Source organism: Schistocerca piceifrons, chromosome 1 (genome assembly GCF_021461385.2).
Source record: "Schistocerca piceifrons isolate TAMUIC-IGC-003096 chromosome 1, iqSchPice1.1, whole genome shotgun sequence".
Taxonomy (NCBI): Eukaryota; Metazoa; Arthropoda; class Insecta; order Orthoptera; family Acrididae; genus Schistocerca; species Schistocerca piceifrons.
The window spans coordinates 1,165,099,518-1,165,125,913 of record NC_060138.1 but is presented as its reverse complement, the minus strand read 5'-3'; the positions used below and the strand labels follow the sequence as shown (position 1 = coordinate 1,165,125,913).

The window sequence follows — 26,396 nt, the reverse complement described above, 5'->3', positions numbered from 1 at the left end:
CCAGCAGATCTTCCTCGAATGGTTCTAACTGTCCCATGTTTCAAGGTAATACACTGTTGAACTACCTCCTCTCGTATCGTGAATCTTTATATGGGATATAGCTAGTGCTGCACCTATGTCACTTCTTTGAACTAGAAACTCTCTTAACATATCTGGAACCAACATCTTTTAAAATTCTTTACGAAGCACTTACCTTTGAACTGAATTTTCTCGTGCGTAACTGTAACCCGTTTTTGTGAAGTTGGGCATTCATTGTTCACATGGAGCACTTTAAATCATTGTTGTTAAATTATCAACTTATGTTTACAGATTCCTTGTGATTTCGATGCTTTCCGCGCGACATGAAACCAGCTTCTTCTATGGTTCCTGCAGCTATGACACTTTTGTTTACAGCTCTCTTGCTGATACCACACAGTTCTGGAGTCCGTTCTTGTCTTTAGATGTCAACAGTTGGAAACCTGCTTTCAAATTCACATTTGAAAAAGTTACAAATGCTGTAAATAATCCCCCTAGCTTGCTTGTGAAGCACTTCAAATTTATTGCTGTCACCTGGCTTTTTTTCAAATTGATCTTAAACATTTACAGATACACATTCACAGCCATACTGCTCCAAGAAAAAAAGGAAACAAAAAAATTACAGTTATATGAATAATTAAGATGTCACGAAGTACAGTAATGGTGCAACATGTAGGAGTGAGGTTCTTGCTTTCTAGCTGTAAATATCTGATAGCCACTCTGAAAGAGAATGAATATTTATTTGTTGCTAGTGGAGGAGGATGCACAGAACGGATGAAAATTGGGCCGCCTTCTTACATGATGCGAACTTTAACATTGAGTTTCCTTTGTTTAAAAGAACTTACGTCATATATTGTTTGTAAAGGAGCAGGCAGGGAATGTGTGTTGAGCCATTGTGACGAGTGTTTGTCAAAAGTACAGCAGTGGGTTTTGATTGAACAAAGAGAAATAGTCCAATGCTAGAGCTCAGCTGGGGAGTTCATTGATAAGTTAGTGGGGACAGCTGAACAAGTTAACCTCATTCATACATAGCCAGGTCACAAGCCTTACTTTTTAGAAATTCGAAGGGAATGACTTCCATAAACAAAGCAGTCATTTCATTGGGTTTCAGTGAAATTACAAGAGGAGGTTCAAGGCTACTGCTACAGATTTGTTCAAGGAATGGAAAATTTGTTTTTGAGCTCTTTGTGTCATGTCTGATGATATTCATCATGATGTCTGCTATACAAGATAAATAAGTTAAATTTCTAGAAGGGAGATACCCACATACAACATTCCTGCTTCATTGATGGCTGAGCATGAAAATAAATATAATTTAATGAAACTGTGCCTGCATCAGAAGGATTTTAAACTCCAAACTTATTGATCATTTTTTGCAACCAGTCATGGGAAGAGAGAGTGTGATGGGACACGGGGTACTGTAAAGTCTGTAGCTAGGAAGGAAAGTCTATGGCAGCATTCGAACAGTCAAGTAACAACTACTAGGACATAGTCCGCAAACAGCTTTTCCATGCCATTTCTCCTCACAACCCCAATCCTGGCACAACCCCCAAAAACCAGCCACTGTAACAGCTGAACCATATCCTTCGCCAGGTCTTTGATTACCTATCATCGTGCATTGAAATGAGGCACATCCTACCCGTGATGCTTACCACCCCTCCTAAAGTGGTGGTCTGTCACCCATCCAACCTCCACATCATCCTAGTCCATCCCTATGCCACTCCCAAACCCAACCTATTACCACAGGGATCACGTGTTTGTGGAAGACCTAGGTGCAAAACCTGCCCAATCCACCCACCCAGCACTTCCTATTCCAGTCGTGTCACATGTTTATCCTACCGCTTTAGGGGCCAGACTATCTGTGAAAACAGCCATTTCATTTACCAGCTCTGCTACAGTCATTGCACAGCGTTTTACATTTGTATGACTACCAACTAGGTGGCCATCAGGATGAATAGCTGCCACCAAACTGTTCCAAGAGCAAAGTAGACCACTCTGTGGCACAACATGCAGCTGAATATAACACACTTGATTTCAATGGCTGTTTCACTACCCGAGCTATTCATCTACATCCATACTCCCCAAGCCACGTGACGGTGTGTGGCGGAGGGTACATTGTTTACCTCTATCGGTTCTCCCTTCTATTCCAGTCTCGTATTGTTCGTGGAAAGGAGGATTGTCGGTATGCCTCTGTGTAGGCTCTAATCTCTCTGATGTTATCCTCACGGTCTCTTCGCGAGATATACGTAGGAGGGAGCAATATACTGCTCGACTCCTCGGTGAAGGTATGTTCTCGAAACTTCAACAAAAGCCTGTACTGAGCTACTGAGCGTCTCTCCTGCAGAGTCTTCCACTAGAGTTTATCTATCATCTCCGTAGCGCTTTCGCGATTACTAAATGATCCTGTAACAAAGTGTGCTGCTCTCCATTAGATCTTCTCTCTCTCTTCTATGAACCCTATCTGGTACAGATCCCACACTGCTGAGCAGTATTCGAGCAGTGGGCGAACGAGCAAGCGTACTGTAACCTACTTCTTTTGTTTTTGGATTGCATTTCCTTAGGATTCTTCCAATGAATCTGTCTGGCATCTGCTTTACCGATGATCGACTTTATATGATCATTCCATTTTAAATCACTCCTAATGCGTACTCCCAGATAATTTATGGAATTACCTGCTTCCAGTTGCTGACCTGCTATATTGTAGCTAAATGATAAGGGATCTTTCTTTCTATGTATTCACAGCACATTACACTAGTCTAAATTGAGATGCAATTGCCATTCCCTGCCCCATGCGTCAATTCGCTGCAGATCCTCCTGCATTTCAGTACAATTTTCCATTGTTACAACCTCTCGATATACCACAGCATCATCCGCAAAAGGCCTCGGTGATCTTCCGATGTCATCCACAAGGTCATTTATGTATATTGTGAATAGCAACGGTCCTACGACACTCCCCTGTGTCACACCTGAAATCACTCTTACTTCGGAAGACTTCTCTCCATTGAGAATGACATGCTGCGTTCTGTTATCTACGAACTCTTCAATCCAATCACACAATTGGTCTGATAGTCCATATGCTCTTACTTTGTTCATTAAATGACTGTGGGAACTGTGTCGGAACGCCTTGCGGAAGTCAAGAAACACGGCATCTACCTGTGATCTACCACCTCTCTGCCCCACAACCTTCTGACTCTCCACCTGTTGGCAGTCTAGTCCCTGCACACTCAACTGGACAGTGTTCTCTCCCCCCACCCCCTCCTCATTGCTGCTTGCATCCCACATGATGATGCATTCCAACCTGAGATGCTGGAGTTGGGGTGTGTGTGTGTGTGTGTGTGTGTGTGTGTGTGTGTGTGTGTGTGTCTTTACTGACAAAGGCTGTTTCCGAAAGCTATACATGTCTTTCAGTTGTGCCTGTCTCAACTTGATGTGTCTTCTTTATCTAACTAGCAATAATCTTTTCCTACATTGTTGAAAAATTACTACTGCTATTCACATTTTGCAAAGCCAATGTTACTGATATTCACTTTAAACTTATATCTAAAGGAATGGTTGTCAACTCATCAGACTTTGCAGAATCACATGAAAAACCAACTCTTCCAGGAACAAGAACTTTCTCTAACTTCCAACCAATATGAGACTTGAGTATAATTGAGGCTAGAAAAATTTAGTAGTGATGCAAAACCAGCTGTCACATTCAACCTAATGTAACAATAAGCAAACTCTTATTTGTGAAACTATGATTTATATTCTGAGTGTTTTATAGCTTGAATTTAATTATTTTCATCTACGAAGTAATAAACAGAGTAGTGAAAAACCCATTACTTTTTCTCGTTTGGTAGAGTACATCTTTGAAAAGAAGAGTAAAAGGAGTTAATCACCCCTTTCAATAATATTGCTCTTGGTGCTGTTCTCAATATTTGTTTTAAAAAATTTGAAAACTGTGATTAAAGATTTTTTCCTGGCTGTGTGAAGTTTCATGATGTATTTGTTCACATTTCTTTGAACTCTTTGCACATTGACAAATACACAAATTCCATATTTTTTGCTATATAAGGAAGATATAAACTATTTCATACTTATGAATGCATTGTATCTTCGGCTTAACAAAAAGCTGTGAAATTCCAAAAACTTTGGCCAGTTTTAAAACCCAAATCATTTGGGATATTGCAAAAATATTTTGAATTCTTATTTAAATCTATTAATGGAACAAATATAAGTTATACTAAAATCTGAGACCATGACTGTTATGGGGTGGGTAAACTTTACATGGAATGATTCTTCAGTCAGCATAGTGTGTGTTTTGGGAAGCCCATACTGGTCTATGCCTACACAGTAACTGTATTCATCCTGTGTATCAGTACTTACAGGTAATCCATAACGACTGTAATTCATATCATACGGTACAGTACAGTCACAGCTAATACAGTGACAATTTGCATTTGCTTGGGTGGCTGGAAACTACTGTTGCAAACAATGTTGTCAAACCTGTCACACCCCTCTCCAATACATTGACAGATTGGTGAGCTCTGGTATTTTACGCAAAGCTCAGTGTTACCAAATGTCAGTCTGAATCAGATTTCTTTGTCTCCTTCTGGTGATCGGTTAATCATTTCTGATACTAACAAGAAATGGTTTTACATTGGTTGATATCGGATAATTTTGAATATTACTCACAATTTATTTCATATTAGTGGTGAAAGGTAGTTTAGTTTTCCATAGTCTGAAATAGAATATGTATTTCTGGTAAGTGCTCTTTTCCATTTTAAGTAGATGGGTATGTAGATATGATTCTTAATGTTTCTCGTACATATTTTTAAATGAATATTTTAGGCAGAAAGTAATCCATAATTATTTCATTTAGTGTATAGTGATGGGTTTCTGCAGTATTGTGTAGAAGCTTTGTAATACACTTGTCTTGATGTGATGTGAGGGACATAAAAGCTGCTGAGTGTCACAAGTAAAAGCATAACATTTTGTAGAGTGATTTCTGATTATTATCCATATTATGTGTGCTGCATGTATTAAGCCATCCTGTCACTCGTGTTAGGAGAATTACGTTTTCACATCATGTTTCTTATGCTATGATTGGTTGATAGAAGCAAACTGAATTATGGCTTAGTGAAGCTGAAATGCTGAGTGTAATAATATGTTCACCTCGTCAAGACAGGCAACATCATCCAAAGTGTGGAATGAAAGACGACCTATGTAAGTCAATAAAACTGTAAGCATTATATGCTTCTTGATAACAAACCCAGTATGGTATATACATGGGTTTTTCAAATTTGTATAGTATTGCGAAAAGAATAAAACCTGTTGCTGTCCAGTGTATTTGAATTAGACTACAGGTCCAGCAGCCATCTATTGAAGAGAGCCCACATTTTACAGATCAGGATGTCCAATGCTACTGTTCTATTTTTTGATGAGCCCAGTATTAGATACATAGTCAGTGTATATTACGAAGACTTGACATGCTGTCAGATGGGGAAATGAGCCAACTGAATTATTGAAATCTCTTATTACAGTCTAATGCACTCACACCATTTCTGGCTTTGTTCAGTTACAAAACATGGTAGTTGATGGAAGGAAAGTAGCCAGCTCCACCTTTGGGCATTGTTAGCTTCTCATCTATAAAATGCACTTCATGTTGTGTATTGAGAACAATGGTTGTGATGACACACTCAAGCATCTAAATATTGGGACCCGCCATGGCCATATGTAGTTTTTTGGTGGCTACATTCTATGTGTGTGGACCAACACTTTCCTGTAATTCCATCTCACGTTAATTTCTTCATTAAGTGAAGAATGAAATAAACAAGTACGAACTTGCAAAATGTTATGTATCCCTTGCAGATTTCTGGCAGTAGACAAAAGTGTTGTAAGCAGTCTTGTCAGCATTTGGTGTGAAATGTGATGGCTGGAATGAACAGTATGTCACTAGCGTTGGCAGTGGCCAACCAGGAAACAGCAGGTAGAAAAGTATTGTAGAGTTAGTGAAAATACTTTCTCGAGTCTCCGTGTAAGTGCAACTGTACCACGCACAGTATATTTTAAAGTTTATTGTTGTCATGAAATGCTGTTGTCGATAACTAGACCTTGGGCTATTCCACGGTGTTTGTGCCCTTGTAAAGGTTTAAAGTGGAGAAAGGCTTTTTTGCCACCTTTGCTAAATTAGGCAGCCCAAAACCATTGTTCTTCCAACCATACATAATAGGCCTCTGAAAACACATCCTGTAAGCTGGCACTACTAGATTAATCTGTGGGCTCCATTTATTCGGGAAAAAACATTTGGTGTGAACATAAATTCTGTTCTAATTGCTGGCCCCATAGAGCCAGAGAAGAAAACACATCCTATTTAGTTAAGTTTCTGGTCAAAGTAGATTGGTGATACTGCAGACTCCATTACACCCCTTGTTTTGAGGCATGAGGAGCAGATTGGCTACAGTTACTGAATTGTGATTCATGTGTAAATGTTTGACCTAAGGACGATTGTTCTTTGGAATTGTTTCATCGTATTGGTAGCCATGTGTACAGGGCACATTTGTCATCTGTTCTGCTATTTTAAAGTAAGACTGCTGAACCCACCTCATATTTTTTGTTGAAGCTGTTCTTCGTGTACATATGGTAAATGAGTGTCTAGAAATGTTTCTTATGTACATGTTGACACCTCTTTGTTGGTGCTTTTTTCTCTCCTGGTAATTTTATATAGTTGCACCAGAAATCTTGCATGTGCAGCCATTTGAAGACTCGTTGAAGCACATTCTTCAGCAATCCTACTACATTAATGATGTTGAAGGCTACAAAGGGCAATCTTCCAATGTTAGGATACAGGTATTTTTGGTAGAATGGCATTACAAAGTTTTGCCCATCCACTGAGCAAGATAATGCAATGATAAGACTGGGCTCCCATCTGAAAGGATTTTAAGTTCAACTCTCCATCCAAATTTAAGTTTTCTGTTTGCCAAAAGTGCCAGTATTCAGAGAAGGAAAAGCACAATTACTTTTCCTGTTCTTATCCAATCTGAGCCTTTGCTCAGTGTCTAATGACCTTTCAGTTCCTTTCTTATTGCTTGCAAGATATGGAATATATTTATATGTTACTTGTGACCCAGTTTGTTTGGGAGATCCATGTGATTCAGCTACAGTGATTCTTCCTGTGTGTCAGATCTAAATGCTAATTCAGCATTAGAGTAGATATATGCCCTGATTATTGAAGAGGCCCAGATTTGAGATGTAAAGCAATGGATACTCCAGGTTGCAATATCAACAATGACACGTCGAGTTACAGACAGGCACCATGGGAAGACTATACGTTTAGCTTTTGGCCAAAGCCTTCTTCATAAAAACACACACACACACACACACACACACACACACACACACACACACACAGCCAGCCATTTCTGGCAGCTTGGACCAGATTGCAGCTGTTACATGGAATGAAAGCAGCAATCTGGCAGGGATGGGTAAGGTGAAGGGATAGCAGGATATAGCATTCAGGGACTATTTGGAGGCATAAGACTGCCTTCGGATGCAGCATTGGAAGGCTGGGGTCAGGAGGGGGGGGGGGGGGTGGATTTTAAGAATGGGTGAATGGCTAATTGACTGCTGTTATTGGGCTTAAGAGTGAAAAAACTGATATATTATGTGTGTAAACAGGTGGATGTATCAGTAGCTATGAGTGCTGCTCAAGAGTGCTGTGTGTGTTTGCAGTAGAGGCTTACTACAAAGAATTGATAATTTTGTTGGACCTCAGTGCACTTTTCATTGAGTTTATTCCCCAGATTCCTCTGCAGTCTTTTAACCCAGTCACCCTTTGGGTGACACTTCCAAGCCACCTACAATAAAACAAGGAAACAAAGTAACAAGGAAACAAAGTGATAGTGAAAAACAAACCAGATCCTAGAGAATATTGATTATTGATGTTTTCTCTGTCTGAACTGAGTGCCTTAATACAGCTGAAAGAACACGGTTCCACCAGGATGGTACAAGAAGATGTACTGCTGCAATGTCAACAGATTTGCTTAGACACATGGACTGCACTTCTGGATGTGTCTTTAATTCTATTCTATGAGTTTTTGAAATGAATACTGTAATTGTGCAGCAGTATTGCAGATGTCTACACAGCCAAATCACCTGACGCTTATAGCCCACCCCGAACATTCACTGCGAATAAATATTCTTTGGGAGCACACATGGCTTCTCATTAGGACTAGATGGACAGCAACAGATGGTCACCTTTTTGCCTACTCTTAAGAATGCTGTGTGTGTACAACACACAACAAAATACAGGCTTTTGGCAGTTTGAGCATTAAAACATGAGATAATGAGAATTCATCACTGATTGAAATTCTGCATCTAGTGTATCACAAAAGAGTAAACTTTATTGCATGACTCATCTTTACAGGTGCTGTGTGCATGTCCCTTATAGAGGACACACATCATTACTTTCACAGCATGTGCACTGATAAATAAGAGGAAGAACATTGTTTATGCATGGTTGGGCTCCAGCACAAATTAGATACACCTTTAGACACAGATTCTCATCTTGAATGGCAAATGTCTAGATAGGGGAGACCAGTTAATGGCCTACATGTTACCTCTACATCAATCCTTTGGATTGTTGCATGTTAGCTTACACAAAAGATGTGGATGTGCCCAGTTTTTGTGGAAGTCTAAAATCATTTGACAATATCTGTGATTATGCCACCCATACCTGACAGGTGTATGTCTAATGTGGAAATGGAAGTCGAGATCAACATTAAACATATTACTTGTCAGACATGATTAAATAAACTTTTTACTGTTCTTGTGTGAAGAGTTTATAGTCCGATCCATGAATGATGGCGGTTAGTTCATGTTGATGCACAGACAGGGACTGCATTGTTTACAATTCCAGGTGACAGTTGCGGTACATTCACATGCTTTTTGCTGAAAATTCTCTCTCTTGCTTACGTACGCAGAATTTATCACTTACCAGTACAGTCTACTTGGAATCAAAATTCACTAAACAACTCAGTATGATCACATTTAATGGTCGCATTAGCTACAGTATTCATGCAGAGCGCTCAGAAATACTGAACATTCATTGGCTGTCAGAGTACACGTGATGTAGGTGTGCAGAACAAGTCTAATCATGGCCGCCATCGTTCGTGACTCCAACTATGGATTGCAGTGTGTGTGTGTGTGTGTGTGTGTGTGTGTGTGTGTGTGTGTTTGGGAGGGGGCTAGTAGCAGGGTCATGGTGTTTTTGTGAGTAGTTCATGTGTATGACGTGCAGTGATGGTTGCAAAGACTTAGTGGAGCTGAAAACAGATTGTAAACTTTTTTTGTTTTTCTTCCCCCATTCCTACCCCAGGGTTGAAATAACTGCATTTGTGCCGAGGATATGCGCTCTGGTGATGGTCCAGTGCTGCCAGTACCTGCCTTTAATGCACAGCAGAAGAGTGCAGCTTCTTCAGGTACCATTTCAGATATGCTGAGAGTCATAACCAGAAGAGAAGAAATAATACTCAGCTGCACTGGTCTTGGAATACCATACTACTTATAGTTGTGGAACATCACACTGCATAGTTAAGATTGCAGCATTATGTTCCACATATATGATAAAACTTATCCTTGAGCCAGTAGTAATCCTGAGTTTTATATCATTTCTCTCTATGTATGGTTCTGACTTCGGTTGTGATGGACTGGTATCTAAGCCAACAGTGTTTGCATACACTCAGTTGGTGTCTGCAATTACCTGTATGGCTTTCTGGTCTATGCCAGAGTGCAGTATCCGGTGACGTGTTTTTGTGGGTATATCCCCTGATGGCTGTCATTGCAGCACCCATCATCACAGCAACAGCAGCCGCCGCCACCACCATCTCAGCAGTCGCAGCAGCAGTCACAGCCACAGGTTCTGCCACAGCCACCACCTCCACCACAGCTGCCACAGCAACAACCACCACCACCGCAACCACCTAAGCAACAGGCAGCACAGCAGCAACCGCTACAGGTACCACCACCTCCACCACCACCACAGGAACAGTCACAAATGTCACCTGCGGCACCGGTTAAAAATGAACCTCCAGGTACACCAGCTGCTGGTCCTCAGATGGAAGTTGATCCTGATAAACCAAATGATGGAAGTGAAGTTAAACCAAAACCCTGGCAGAAGAAAAGATTTCCTGCTTGTGAGTAAATGATTTTTATGATACTCTTCTTAGAATCCTCAGTAGTTGAGTAATCAGATTACCTGAACTGTTTGTGAAGTCTTCTTGAGCCCTTTTAAAGTACCACTTCTGGTTGGTTTATTCTGTTGGTGAGAGTTGCAGTTGAAGCCATGTGCAAGTTAACGTGTACTTCAGTTCCACAACTTCTTTGATTTGTGCAGGTTGAGTGGTAGTGAAATACTAAAAAGTTCATGAAAAAATTTTTATGGCATGGGAGAACTCCCAGCTGATAAAAACGTTATTCCAATCTTATCCCTTGTTTCAGTGTAATACTTTGATACATGGTTTGAAAAAGTCTCCAAATTCACTCTCTAGAACACTTTATTTCAGTATAACTGTTTTTGGGCCAGCTGTCCATCTTCAGGTGTATTACAAAAAATATGTAACTCCATGAAGACGAATATGTTTAGTTTTGATAAAGATAGTTTGAATTTGGTGGACATTGTTTGTCACCTTTCTTACATGCAATTAATTGCACTTTTAAGTGTGTGCTATGCTTTATACTGAGCATCAGTATGAAAAGAATGACATAGAAGAGTAATGATTAGTTAAATGTTTCATTAAAAGTGACTTCTTGTTTTTGATAATAGTACTTACTGCCACAAATTCGGACAGTACACAACTTTATTTACTACGCTGTAGTAATGGCTAAACGTTCTTGTAGATTGGTGGGGCAGCTGGAGATATACAGTTAGACTGGCTGTAATATTTGAAGTTTGATGTCACATTTGCATATTTTAATAAATAGTGAGGAATATTGCAGCATCATAATAAATTCAACTACGGTCCTACCTAGAATTAAGATTTAGGCAGTGTGTCCACTTGCACCTTTACTTTGGCTGAGAGTCACCTCTAGTCACCTGTTCCACAGTTGAGAATAAATTTTGTAGAGCTGCAATTAAAGCCATTGGGCATTTGTTGTCAGAATAAAAATGCTGGGTTGTCTCTGTGAAGTTACCCTATGTGGGAGGGATAAACTGCTGACAGTGATTTTTTTTAAGTCAGTCCTATCCTGACAATACTCTTCTGACTCGGAATGTAATCATGCTGTCTGAACAGCAAACACTAAAGACATTGTCTTCAGTAAGGGTCGTCACCATATACTAGAGATCAGAAATATAGCGAGTACGAGTCTAATGTTGCAGGTTTTGTACTTCACGAATGAAGGTGCCCCTGTTACATCAGTGCTAACAGGCCTCCTTTGTTCCTGCTGTAGTTTGGCGAGCATGACGAGTAATAATTGTGGCACTGCAGTTGCTTCATACACATTGATACAGTCTCTTACTGAAGCATGCAGAATTGTAAGGCTAGTCATGATGTATTCTTACCATGGAAGATGAGTGCACCAGTATCTTGTTGCTGTAAAGTAGCACTGACAAGGCGAAATGGCTGATTGTCAGTAACAGGAAGGCTTTTAACAAAGTCATTTTTGTTAGAGACTGGAAGGTGCCAGATGAAAATTAATTTAAGCAAAGTTCTATTGGAGGAGGAGTGACATCCGGAACAAGTTTCATGCTGTAGCCCACAATTCAGATGAAAAACACACAAATTTTGTCCAGTGCAATCACAATGGTTGTATACTTATTTATTCCACCTCTGCAGTGAGAAATCACATGCAGAGTCCAATGGAAACTAGCCACTTAGCAATGTCACTTTTATAACCCTCTGACAGAAAGTACACTATTTTTGTATTCATTTGGTCATGGTAACTTCCTTTTACAGGCTGTGAGTGAGCTGTGTAGTGTATCTCTCATTTATTTTTTATTTCAATAATTAATCACCATTTAGAGATTTCACTTCATCCTCTTGTCATGTTTTCTGGTACTGTCATTACAGGCTGTAACGGATCGAAATTGGTTATATGTCATGGTAATTGTTAGACTTCTCTAATATTAAAATAAAGTTATCAGCAGTCATCAAAGTTTCATCTACATAAATGCATGTATAAACAAAACAATATTCACTGCTAACTGATCACTCATTATATTGGTTTATAATAATCGTCAAGCCTAATTGTTGATTCTGTCATTTAGACAAGTCACACATATTGTGGCATTTAACTTGCATTTGATAATGGCTATAAAGTGCAAATCATGATTCTCCGAAAAAAATGAACAGTATGACACTTCCTGGCAGATTAAAGCTGTGTGCCGGACTGAGACTCGAACTGGGGACATTTGCCTTTCGCGGGCAAGTGCCCGCAAAAGGCAAAGATCCCGAGTTTGAGTCTCGGTCCGGCACAAAGTTTTAATCTGCCAGGAAGTTTCGTATCAGTGCACACTCTGCTGCAGAGTGAAGAATCTCATTCTGGAAATGAACAGTAGTTTACATTTAGTGGCAAGAATTTCTTTCAAAATGGTTGCAGGAATGCAGTGAGTCTGATTATACTTGGGAACTGATGTACTCGCTCTCATTTCTGAGCAAGCCTAATTCACTCGAACCTGACGAGACTCAGCTGATCAGTGGGCTGTGGTGGGGCCAAATGAAGTGTCTGCGGGCACATGGACGGTGATCGTAGAGGTGCTAGCGAATCGTACCCTGACACTACTCCTCTGACATGGAATGTGATGGTGCTATGTTGAAAAGCAGACACTAAACACAATAGCTTTCCCCTTTAAAATAATTTTAAGACTTTTCTACTCCATAGCCAATTATGAAATATGGTCTTTTCAATAGTTTCAAACATTGCATGAGGATGGAATTTGCTCTTGTCTGCATTTAGAATTTTGTTACTAGTTAAAAGAAATCTTTCAAACCGTAGCTCCTTTGGTCATAACATCACATTATATGCTGAAATGCTTGTGTAATTCAATTTGGCTGTACTGCCAGTGGACTTGGTCAGTCTCCAGATTGTCATTTTGTCCTTCCCCGGGTGACACCACCGATTTATGTATATTTCATGGCGCCAAGAGTAATAATAAATTTTCCCACCAATTACAACTTTACCATTTTTCTTAGTTTTAGAAGTAATTTTCATTGGCGATGCTGTTTTAATTGCTTGATTTTTCAAAAGAAACCTGGAAATATTTGAAATAGATAGTGTTTGCAATGACGACGTAAATCAGAGAACTGGTTAAACAAAGTGGTGGAAAGCTCAGCTCAGGTCAGAATATCAGCAATATTAATAAAGATGTTGAGTTACAGACAGGCACACCAAAAAGACTGTCACACATGGAGCTTTCAGCTAAAGCCTTGTTCAAAAAGGGGGAAAAACACACACACACTCTCTCTCTCTCTCTCTCTCTCTCTCTCTCTCTCTCTCTCTCTCTGTCTGAAACCTCAGGGGGCAGAGGAGGGGAAAAATGCGGGTGGTTGTGTTACAGACCAGGTGATGAACATGAAATCAGTGGTGGTGTAGGCCCGGGGGGGGGGGGGGGGGGGGTTGGAAACCATGAGGTTAAGATAGTGGGAACAGTATGTTACTGTAGGTTGAGAGTGGAGATAGTGGTCGTGTGCATTAGGTGTGCTTTATCTTTTCTGAAGAAGGCTTTGACCAAAAGCTATCTTTGTGCAGAATGGTTGTACGACCTCAACAGTTCAATATAAAATGTCAAACAAAACACATTCAGCTGTCTAAATTTCCAGTTTTATTTTATTTTTCCTGCCTGTTTTAGCATTTCACTACGCCATCTTCAGGCCCCCTGATTGATGTGTAGGAAGAATCCCACCTTTTGTACAATCGAAATAGGGGCCAGCATGCAGTATCTCTGGACTTCATTTTAACAAAACTATCCTTTAGATCAACACTTGCAGAGTCAAGTGATTGATTGAAGGGATCATTTTGTTAAAAATAAGTCTACGGATACTAGTGACTGTGCTGGCCCATATTACCAGGGGGCCTGAAGATAGCAGTGTAATGCTGAAACAGGTAGCAAAAATGAAATAAAACTGGAAATATAGGCAGCTGAAGGTGTGTTGATTTGATATCTCATCTTTACGGTGAGTAGAGTCTTTCCCTTTTGCAGAACTGTGCTTGAGACAGTAGTTTCAGTATTTGAATAATTTCAGAAATTTGCAAGGTCTTAGGAAATTACTTCAGGTGTAAATTTTTGCTGCAGGATTTCGTTCGGTTGGTTTTATTATAGATAAGAGTTTCTTTGTAAAATGTGTTACTAGGGGATGCAAAGTAAAGGCCTGGTGGGGGTTGAAGCACAGTTGTTTTGTCCAAGAAACAGGGAGGGAACGTAGGAAGAGCGTAAACTTCAGTATTCTTAAAACTATCAAGACTGTCAAATGCTTCGGGTTTATACTCCAATTCCCTCCATAGCACAATTTTTGATAGATGCTTTTGCTATCAGTACTTGGACACAATATCACATTGAAAATATTTACATTGTAACCTTTGTTGTGTTTCATGTGAATAAACAAAGGGCCACTCGAATTCTGAGGCGTAATTTTAGTGGAAATTTAATATGCTATGTGCTTTCTGTGTCATTTTTACATGTGATTAATTTGTTACCTTTTTTAAACCAAACTGTTGTTGTTTTCAGTTCAAAGACTGGTTTGATGCAACTCTCCATGCTATTCTATCCTGTAAAAGTCTTTCCATCTCTGAACAACTACAACAGCCTACAACCTTCTGAATCTGCTTAGTGTATTCATGTCTTGGCCTCCCTCTACAATTTTTATCCCCCACACTTCCCTCCAATACTAATTTGGTGATCCCTTGATGCCTCAGAACATCTCCTGCCAACAGATCCCTTCTTTTAGTCAAGTTGTGCCACAAATTCCTTTTCTCCCCAGTTTGTTCAGTACCTCCTCATTAGTTAGGTGATTTACCCATATAATCGTCAGCAGTCTTCTGTAGCACCACATTTTGGAAGCTTCTATTCTCTTCTTGTCTAAACTGTTTGTCCATGTTTTAGATCCATACATGGCTACACTCCATACAAATACTTCCAGAAATGAGTTCCTGACACTTTGACCATCATCAGTTATTTTTCTCCCCAATTAGCAAAACTCATCTACTACTGTGTCTCATTTCCTAATCTAATTCCCTCAGCATTACCTGATTTAATTCGACTACATTCCATTATCCTCATTTTGCTTTTGCTGAAATTCATCTTATATCGTCCTTTTAAGACACCATCCATTCCGTTCAACTGCTCTTCCAGGTCCTTTGCTGTCTCTGACATATTTACAGTGTCGTCAACAAACCTCAAAGTTTTTATTTTTGTCTTTGGGTTTCAAATTTTCTTTTGTCTCCTTTACTGCTTGTTCAATAAACACATTGAATAACATCGGGGATAGGCTACAACCCTGTCTCACTCCCTCCCCAACCACTGCTTCCCTTTCATGCCCCTCGACTCTTATAATTGCCATCTGGTTTCTGTACAAATTGCCTTTTGCTCCCTATATTTTACACCTGCCACCTTCAAAATTTGAAAGAGAGTATTCCAGTCAACCTTGTCAAAAGCTTTCCTTAAGTCTACAAATGCTAGAAACATAGGTTTGCGTTTCCTTAACTCAAGTTGTAGGGTCATTGTTAAACATTTCTATGGAATCCAGACAGACCTTCCCCAAAATCTGCTTCTACTGGTTTTTCCATTCATCTGTAAAGAATTCGTGTTAGTATTTTGCAATTGTGACTTATTTAATTGATAGTTTGGTCATGTTCATGACTGTCAACACGTTTCCTTTGAGATTGGAAACTTTGAGGTTCTGATTGGAAACTCCATAGACAGAACAAATTTTCCTGGTGTGAGCTTGTTAGCTTTGCCGTACAGTTATTTGCAACAAATGCCATGGAGGGCTCATAAAGCTGTTACTTCTTAGTATTATATTGCAGAATATTCTTCCTAATAACATACCTTTCAGTGTCATCAATGGGATATTTGTGTGCACTTTCCTTCTTCTGTGGATTAGATACTTGAACACAACCTTTGTCATTGGCAGTAAATTTGATGTTAAGAGCAAGCTGTTGCAGCAGCTTGCAAAAGCATTAACAGGGAAAATTTCTGTGCTTGTATTTAGGGGTAACAGTGCAAACTCAGCTGTACCTAGCTTTGTCACCCAGGTCTAGGATTCACTTTAAGTAATCAGAAAACTTTCACCCACTCCCAAATGGCAGATATAGGACTTAGTGTTATGTATCTTAAATAAAAGTTTTAATAATGTTGAACATTTAATTTGGACAGTCGTAAAATTCTTTCTAAAGTTCTTCACATTTGATTAAATTGTGTTTTGGTTATAAAAGTTTCACAAGCATGACAAAATTTGAGAAGTTTAGTGTGTAACTTTAAAAAATTAATTTAAAACCTTTTTTTAATCAGTTAAGGTGAACAAGAAGCTAAGAAAAAGAAAACAAAATGCACGACTGAGGAAGCTGTTGCAGCCAAAAAATGCTATGATGGTTCTTCACGAACTGAAAGCTGGAATAAAATTTACATTTCAGGAGCATACAAATGCTCTTACACAAACTATGTTTGTCGTCAATGCTGAGGTTAGTGTTTGCTTTTATATATTCAGTAACATTTTTGTGTTGAATATAAGATTGTATTCATATTAACTGTAACATTGTATATTTTTATATATATAAAAGGAAATGTCCTATTACCCAGTCCAATCCACTAAGGATATAAACTTGAAATTTGGAGAGGGTGTCGATCTTATACTATAGGCATTGTTTAAGAGGGGAAATATGGGATGAAAGGTAATTTTGAAGCTAGAACTACAAAAATTGGTATTTGGTGTCTTGGCCAGAAAAAAAAACTAGGGTTTCTGTACGTGCTTAAATTCAACCCTAAAGGGGATGAAATACATCATTATTAAAGAACTACTGAAGCACTTTTAAAGCTACAGTGAATACATCATTATTAAAGTACTACTGAAGCACTTTTAAAGATACAGTGAAAGTTGGTTTTTGGCTTCTCATTTAGAAATAAAGAAATGTTAGAGGATGCAAGTTTGTACAGAAATATCACCTTAAGAACTCAGAAGGCAGGCTTAATAAGCTTCTGTGAGGCTTAATCTGAAGAGGGAAGAGAGAGAAGAAAAAGGGGGGGGGGGGGGGAAAGCAGTGGTGTGATTTGTGAACTGTATGAAAGAAAGCTATGTAACAATCACCTCGAGAAATTCACTTTGTCAGAATGCCATATGAAACCAAAGGCTCTTATCTTAATACATTAATTTTTCAATAGGCCTAGTGTATTTTTGTAATTTTTTAAATAACTGTACAAATGCAAGCAAAGTAGGGGCACTAAACTAGTAGTTAATAGTATCGAAACTACAAGTCCGTTAATTAAAAAATTCAAACCTGTGGTACCACTGGGAACTCATTATATTTTACTTAAAATTACAGAAAAATATACTGATGCCCTATGGAAATTACATTGGGGGTTTTCTTAATTGTTTCGGTGCATCAGAATAGTATCCTAGATGTTGAGATGGTGGTCTAATAGAACTTAATTATGTGTTTCTGAGAGAAATCACCAATCTGTTCCTTTGGGAAGCAGTTGACCTGCAGTTCAGTTAACGAAATAATCCCCAAGAGTTCTGACATTGTTGCTGTTGAAAGGGCACACTATTTTGGTGACTGTCACTATTGCCATCAGCACAGCTGACGATGGTGTCACGATAAATTGTTGTTCGGACACCAACAACTGGCAGTATAACTGGATTGTTTTGTTACGAATATGCTAGGAGAATCTGAGTAACACCAGTTACTTGCTTTGGTATGCCAGGTTAGACAAGATACATTTCACTTGCAGTTCACTACTACCATTTAAAAAAAAATAGAAGTGCACTATTCCAATAATGGGCTGTTAGTTTGATAGCCAATAGCATAATGCAATAGTTTAGTCAATCATGTGTGTCTAGCAATGTTGTAAAATACATTGTGTTGCAGGTTGATGGGAAGGTGTATGTAGGCCAAGGACTGTCAAAACCAGTGGCTAAGCAAAATGCTGCTGAAAATGCACTAAAAGCCTTGCTTTTGGAAAAAATGTCTGATGCAGCTATGAAAGCACAGAAACAAGATAATGCAGAAGTTGTTGAACCAATGCAGCAGGAAGTAAACAATGGAGCTGGCAGTGGTGATTCTGGTGAGGGAAGTGATACTGAAGGTGCAGGAGCTCAAGGAAAGCCACCAGTCCCAGAGGATGATGTGCCATGGGGAAGTTTGGCTTCATTTGCCCTGTATAAATTATTTACTGAATGGCAGAATCAAGGTACACATGTACCTCTTCCTGTTCCTAAACAGGGACCAGTATTACCACCTCAAGCCGGGGTGGCAGCAGCTGGACAGGTATATTACATATTGTTAACTCCTCTCTCTCTCTCTCTCTCTCTCTCTCTCTCTCTCTCTCTCTCTCTCTCTCTGTGTGTGTGTGTGTGTGTGTGTGTGTGTGTGTGTGTGTGTGTGTGTGTAACTCTGAAGTATGAGAGACATTTTGCAGTGCCTATATGTTACGTTAATGTCAATTGCAGCCTGTGGTTCCGGGAGCACCTTCTCCCATGAAAAAAATTCCAGAAAATCCGACTGATCGCCACCCTGTTATGTTGCTAAATCAATTAAAACCGGGAATACAGTTCATTGAAGTTAACCGGGAAGGAACACCTCCAAATCTGACATTTACAATGGCAGTAACTGTTGATGGGAAAACTTACAATGGTGTGGGTAAGTAACAGATTAATATTCCTCAAATTTGAGATGATTTGTTGTTGGAGGTAAAAAATGGAAGTTGAATTGCTGAATATTAATATAATGTTTGTTCGCAGCGAAAAACAAAAAGGAGGCGAAGAAAGAAGCAGCTATTGCATGTCTTGCTGGATCATTCAACATCCGCTACTAACACATCCTGACAGTAAACAACATTGTTTAGACATAATGCATTTCTCAAATGCAATTTCTGATCTGTAGTAAAGACTTTTTTTATATATATATGTAGTAATATTGACTTTGAAACCTGTTGCCAACAATCACTGAAGTCTTAAGGCAGTATAGTTAGCTGTAATTCACTTTTACTTCAGCTATTAATGACAGTATACCATAGTTGCCTAGGGTTCGACTAAGCAATCTCTTGTCTGATAGTAAGAGATCATGTATCACAATGTTTTCTGCAGTACGTGAAAATTTTGTTCTAAAGTTTTCCTTAGTATTGCACATTTGCATGTAGGCTGGTCTTTTACATGAAGTCTTAATTATTGACAAACCTTATGCTGTGTTCTTAGCTGTAGATGAAAGTTACAGCTATATTTCCTTTTCATAAATTAAAATATTTCTTCTGTATTAATGTGAATGCTGCATTAGGTGTGTAAAATAATAAATGTACCTTCCAAATGAGAGATGTAGGAACAAATTGTTCCATGTGACTAAATAATAAAATGTCCTTGGGCATTGTGTATGTAATTGTTGATTTACAAGTGAACATCTTTATTATTTTTCTTGTGTGAAATCCATGGAGTGGAGCATCTGGAGAGCTGCATTTGATGTTTCCTTGTATTTTGCTTATAATGCAAATTATTTTAATTTATGAGGACCTCCCTCCTGTTGCCAAATGCTCTTTACATTTCCAAGGCAGCGATTCTTCTGGAAAACCTGGGATTCTCAGGTAATTTCACAAAATTTCAGGGAAATATGCATTTTAACCTAGCATTGAAACTGAGTTTTATAAATCACAAATTTTAAAATACTTAGTATTTCAAAGTGTATTAATTATATGAATATTGTTCCGTTTAAATTATTGATGTTTAAAAAATATAGTTAAACTACAGCTTATGGCTGGTTTATAGCTCAGCTAAGAGGAAAGAAGTCATTATTGTGGTATGTTACCTCCTCCCCATTCACCATTAATTTATCAGGAGCTTCTTGACACTATCTTCCTCAGGCCTGGAGTTCTCAGGGATCCCCCCCCCCCCCCCCCCCCCCCTTGAAGTTTGAGTAGCCACCCTGAGTGCATTTTTATGTGAAAGAAGTGGTTCACATCCTTTACACTCGACATGCTACGTCCTACGTCATGTTTGAGCACTGCACAGCCTACTGTTTACCAACGTATGTATCTGACAACGGTATGAAAAGGATAGATTGGTACTCGTCACACAAAGGAGCTACTGTGTGGCACAACCACCTTTAAAAAAGATTGCTAGATGTTACTAACTACGGCCCATCATACATACAAGTAAAAACGTGTATAACTCGGAGACCCGTGGCCAGTATCTCCAGGCACTAAGGCCCGCCTTGACAAAACAAAGTATAGTGAAATAAAAAGAAACCAGAGTAAATTATAGAAAAAAGAGAGAAAATAAAATAAACATGAAAACTGGGTGAGATCAAAGTGAAAATATGATTAAAAAGATAGTGCTCTGTGGAGAACGGGGCCAGTGTGTAATGGGACTAGGTGAGATCTGTAAGGAAGATGGTCTAATAAGGGAAAGGGGAAGTGCTGTTGGGTATGACGTGCCGATGGGTGGTTCATGCTGGACCAGGAAGAGACATGCTGGTGAAGATAGGTAGTGGGATCAAGTCCAAAAGTAATTACATTGGCAGGGGTAATGCCAGGAAACTGGTTGCTGCATTTTGGTCCACATGGGCACATAGCTATGTATTGCACGCGAGTTGGCCCAGAAGTCTACCTTTACAGCGTGACTGGCAAGCAGATAGAAAGTTGTGCAGTTTGGAAAATAAGGACCAAGAAACTGACAGTAATGTTAATATATGAAGAGTTTAGGAAAAAAATGTGCTTTGTATTTTTGAGTTCTGTATGCCATGAGATAAAGGATTCTGTGTTTAATATTGTTAATCGACCAGTTAATCCACCTCCTATAACTCATTTTAGATCAGGTATGCAGGGAAAGAACATGCTAATTTCTCTTGCTACAGGGAAATAATGTGCTTTGTCCAGTGTTGCATATAAAGTTTTGGATTCCTTCAGAGTTGGCAAACAATGTTGAAGCAAGAAACTGAATTTTCCTTTATTGTGCTTTGTTGCTACTAGTGAGAACCATTGTGTTACTTTGAGACAATATGTTTAGTAATGCAGGTGTTGTCATTTCAGTTTTAATAGTTTATTATTTATATTGAAAGCTTTTGCCAATGTTGACTGGAATACTATCTTTCAAATTCTGAAGGCGGCAGGAGTAAAATACAGGGAGCGGAAAGGCTATTTACGATTTGTACAGAAACCAGATAGCAGTTATAAGAGTCGAGGGGTATGAAAGGGAAGCAGTGGTTGGGAAGGGAGTGAGACAGGGTTGTAGCCTCTCCCCGATGTTATTCAATCTGTAAATTGAGCAAGCAGTAAAGGAAACAAAAGAAAAATTCGGAGTAGGTATTAAAATCCATGGAGAAGAAATAAAAACTTAGGGGTCGCCGATGACATTGTAATTCTGTCAGAGACAGCAAAGGACTTGGAAGAGCAACTGAATGGCATGGACAGAGTCTTGAAAGGAGGATATAAGATGAACATCAACAAATGCAAAACGAGGATAATGGAATGTAGTCAAATTTCGTCGGGTGATGCTGCGGGAATTAGATTAGGGAATTAGACACTTAAACTAGTAAAGGAGTTTTTCTATTTGGGGAGCAAAATAACTGATGATGGTCAAAGTAGAGAGGATATAAAATGTAGACTGGCATTGGCAAGGAAAGCGTTTCTGAAGAAGAGAAATTTGCTAACATCGAGTATAGATTTAAGTGTCGGGAAGTCGTTTCTGAAAGTATTTGTATGGAGTGAAGCCATGTATGGAAGTGAAACATGGACGATAACTAGTTTGGACAAGAAGAGAATAGAAGCTTTCTAAATGTGGTGCTACAGAAGAATGCTGAAGATTAGATAGGTAGGTCACATAACTAATCAGGTGGTACTGAATAGGATTGGGGAGAAGAGGAGTTTGTGGCACAACTTGACTAGAAGAAGGGATCAGTTGGCAGGACATGTTCTGAGGCATCAAGGGATCACCAATTTAGTATTGGAGGGCAGCGTGGAGGGTAAAAATCGTAGAGTGAGACAAAGAGATGAATACACTAAGCAGATTCAGAGGGATGTAGGCTGCAGTAGGTACTGGGAGATGAAGCTTGCACAGGATAGAGTAGCGTGGAGAGCTGCATCAAACCAGTCTCAGGACTGAAGACCACAACAACAACATTGAATGATGAGTACTTCATCTGAGGTTGAAAGGCAGACTTCAGAGTCACGGTGTTAGGAAATGGAAAGTATGGGCTTCAATGAATGCAGTCATGAAGAAATTACGGGCTCAGTCACACGAATTAGAAGACTGCAACTGTAACTTACTGTAAGGACTGAAGAACAATCAAATATTATAAAAATTGAGTGATATCGTTCCTGACTAGCCTTGTGCTTCCTCTCCACAGAAGGCTATCGAGGAATAATAAAAATAAAGCACAGCTTTGGCATTACTACAAAGTAAGAGTAAATGATAACAAAATCATATGAGGGGTGTTTGAAAAGTCCATGCAAAAATAAAAACTATTTATGTGTTTGGGGTAACCCTTTTTATTTTTCGACATAGTCTCCTTTTAGTTATACACTTTGTCCAACACTGTTCTAATTTGTTGATCCATTCTGAATAATAGGAATTGTCCAAGTCTGCAAAACAGCTATTAGTTGTTGCAATCACCTCCTCGTTTGAATAAAATCTTTGTCCTGCCAGCCATTTCTTCAAATTGGGGAACAAATAGTAGTCTGAGGGAGCCAAGTCTGGAGAATAGGGGGGATGCTAACCAAGTCTGAATCCTATTTCCATTATTTTTGTGACCAAAACTGCTGAAGTGTGTGATGGTGCATTGTCATGATGGAAAAGGACTGTTTTGCGTCCCAATTGCCAGCTGTTTTCCTTACAGCTCTGTTTTCAAATGGTCCAGTAACGATGAATAATATGCACCTGTAATAGTTTTACCCTTTTCCAGAAAGTTGATGAGGATTATCCCAAAAGACAGTCGCCATAACCTTTCCGGCTGAATGAATGGTCTTCGCTTTTTTTTGTGCAGTTTCTCCCTTGGGGTAACCCATTGTTTACATTGTTCTTTGGTCTCAGAAGTATAGTAATGTATCAATGTTTCATCCACAGTGACGAAACTGTGCTTAGTCCTGCAGATTCTTCCTGAACAGCTGCAAACCATCCTTGCAACACTTGACATGATTTCGTTGGTCAAGGGTGAGCAGTTGCAGAACCCATCTTGCAGATAGCTTTCTCATGTCCAAATGTTTATGCAAAATATTATGTTCCCATTCATTCAAGATGGCCACAGCACTAGCAATCTCGCGCACCTTAACTCTTCTGTCATCCATCACCATATCATATATTTTATCAATGATTTCTGTAGTCGTAACCTCGACAGGGCGTCCAGAATGTTCTGCATCACTTGTGCCCACATGGCCACTCCGAAAATTTTGAAACCATTTATAAACTGTTCTAATCAAAGGTGCAGGGTCACCGTAGTGTTTATCAAGCTTTTCTTTAGTCTCCTGAGGTGTTTTGCCCTTCTTTTATTAAAAAATTGCATGAAATGTTCCTGGAAAATTCCCAAATTTTGACATTGCACGTGAAATGCATTGACAAGTATTCAACACCAGATTCAAGATAGGTTTGGAGTATCCAAGAAATGATAAATGCTCAACCAGCAATAAGTACACTCTTGAAGTGAGTGTTGAATGCAGTGTTGCCTGCAGATGTATATGATGACATGAAGAAACAAGTCTTGAAAGAAATTAATATCACCATTGACCTTGTTTCACAAAGTGCCTAGCATCCAGTGTACGTTGGTCTATCGATTACTCATATGATTTTGAACGCATCCCTGTTCGTTTATGAACAAATTCTAAGTTGATTTCTTAATGAATCATAAGTTGATTTTTGAATGCGTGCATAGTGTATGTGATGTTTCTAGCAGCGGAATCCCCGCCGCATCTAGAAGTAAACTTACCTGCAGACAAAAGCGGACGGGTCTGTTTGAGCTGAGCGGAATAAAGCCGAACGGAACCGCTGTTTATGTGGTTGACTGGGTTTGCAAATGATCAGCGTTGTTATAATTACTAGCGAAATCCATAGATTCAGACTACCAGAGTGGAAATAAACGACTAACAGGAATACGTATTGTATTCTCCGTGTATCCAAGAGAATGAAATTTTGACAGAAAATTTTTGGCCAGACCGCTACACTACTAAGGGGCCAGTTATACAGTCCCCGGCTAGCAGCCGCTAAGTTCTATTCTGGGAGTAGTGCGGAAAACGCGTTATACGGACAGGTAGTAGTCCTAACTCCTAACCGGAGAATAAATGCGGGATACTAAACCGGTGATTGTGGCAGGGTTAGTGAAGTTAATCAGAGAATAAATTTTGACACTGGCAGGAATAGTTACAGAATTAGTTATGACAAGATTGTTTGTTAGAGGAAGGAGAAGAAACGGGGACTCACTCAAATTACGGAAGAATATGACGATTCCAAATTTATATAAAAATTTCATACTACTACTCTTAGATCTCATGCTTCAGAAGCTAGAGAGTATGAATGAAATGTGAAACTATTTCCCAACATAAAACTTTTTGCTTTCAGTAGGCCTAATAGGCATCTGATACTGGTTCTTTGTGAATTATATTCTGTCGTGTTATAAAAATGACGATTTGTGGCAAAACAGTCTCGTTTATTTGGTGTGTGTAACAATTGTTGCAATATTTGGCGGACTTATTTCGTTTTTTGTAGCAGACAGTGACAAAATACACGTAATCAGATTGGAAAACCACACCAGTCTTAGGTAATATTTGTATTAACAGCTTTTCTAGTATTAGACAACGACATTTCGTTTTTTCATGTAGCAAAATATTCACGAACTTTGATGAGGTAATAGATTCTTTCCCAGAAAGGAAAGTACGCCACATAAAGCTTTGGCAAGATTAGAGAGAGAAAAAAGCTAGGACTTAAGGTTTGAAGAAATGTATACTGTCTTGCTTGTCTCTTGTCTTAACTCGTTTTATGTTTCCTATATTTAATTTTGTCACACAAAACAGCAAGTTATTAGATAATAGGCAGTAAAAAGTTCAAATTTTTGGAAGAGTTCTTGTTCTCCCTATTGCAAATAATCCCATTCGCTATTAATTGCAAGATTTTTTTTAAGGGGTGCAGGCTGTCAAACCGGCCGACTGGGAGCAGGAGAGGCGCTACAGGAGATTTTTATTTCCACTGGCCTGAGTATAGTTTGATGGTACCCATTACATTTGAATTCCACAGAGCGAAATACAGAGGCGTGCGTGGGAAGAATGCTGTGTGAAGAGGTGTGGCACTGCACTTTGGCACACATACAACCAAATAATGTGTCTTACGTTCCCTCGAACATATATGTTTTATGTATCAGACTCTTTAAAAAGATGTGAGCTACAAAATGAAGATATTTTTGAATAGTCGATTTTTAAAATTTTTTGCGTCCTACCTCAAACGCTAGAGGGAGGGGGAACGCCACTATCTAATATAGCCGCTGTTCGGGAATAACGTAGATCTGGAGCTGATGCACAGAGCAGTCTGAGTTGTTGTGGCCCGTGTTCACGTTAAGTGGTTTTGCTCTTTCCTCTTCGTTTATTGCTCTCACGTAAAATGAAAACAAAATGGATTTCTGTGGCCGGTAGCTATCAAGTGAATTAAAATACATTCACTTAATTATTGAAGGGTCTCCTGCATCGTCCCCTACGCTCCTTGGAGTATGGGACATCATCATCATCAAAATATGATATTAGTTTCATATTTTATTTTGTTTCCACCTTTCTGACAGTCAAGCGTTAATGGCCTTGCAGAACAATGAAGTTATTTTTGTCGGTTTTTTAAAGAAATTTGACTTTTATTAATCTTTAATCTTTTCCACTGAGGCAGTCAATTATTTGAAACGAAATGTTTAATTCCACACTATTGGCTAGTTTTAAGTGTTCACTATATTTCAAGTTTACATTTTCATCTTCTAGCACGTATGGCATTATGCCATAATAAAGAACCAAACACGAGGTAATACAGCACTGGTACTCCAAGAAAATTTACATCTGAATCTGGACATACGAATGTGCACTTTAAGCCGAATTATGCATTTTAGTATGGTCCACAAAATTCCCATGCTCTTGGAGTATCCTCTAATATATTGTTTCTTTTATGACATAATGTAAGATGTTTTAATGTTTTAGACATATGAACATACGGGCTTCTTAAGCCATCGTAGCTGCGCAAGCGCGT

At 39.0% G+C, this 26,396-nt stretch overlaps 1 protein-coding gene across 2 annotated transcripts in view; it reads left to right on the top strand.

Moving 5' to 3' along the window:
- The window catches only part of LOC124781379 (double-stranded RNA-specific editase 1-like), a 38,865-nt gene extending 19,287 nt beyond the window's left edge, over positions 1 to 19,578 (top strand). For both annotated transcript variants that reach the window (XM_047253856.1, XM_047253857.1), the window contains 5 exons: positions 9,842 to 10,190; positions 16,502 to 16,671; positions 18,076 to 18,474; positions 18,657 to 18,846; positions 18,948 to 19,578. In XM_047253856.1, coding sequence (XP_047109812.1) covers positions 9,842 to 10,190; positions 16,502 to 16,671; positions 18,076 to 18,474; positions 18,657 to 18,846; positions 18,948 to 19,021 — 1,182 coding nt within the window. In that variant the 3' untranslated portion in view covers positions 19,022 to 19,578. The remainder of the gene's footprint in view (positions 1 to 9,841; positions 10,191 to 16,501; positions 16,672 to 18,075; positions 18,475 to 18,656; positions 18,847 to 18,947) is intronic.
- Positions 19,579 to 26,396: the final 6,818 nt, after the last annotated feature.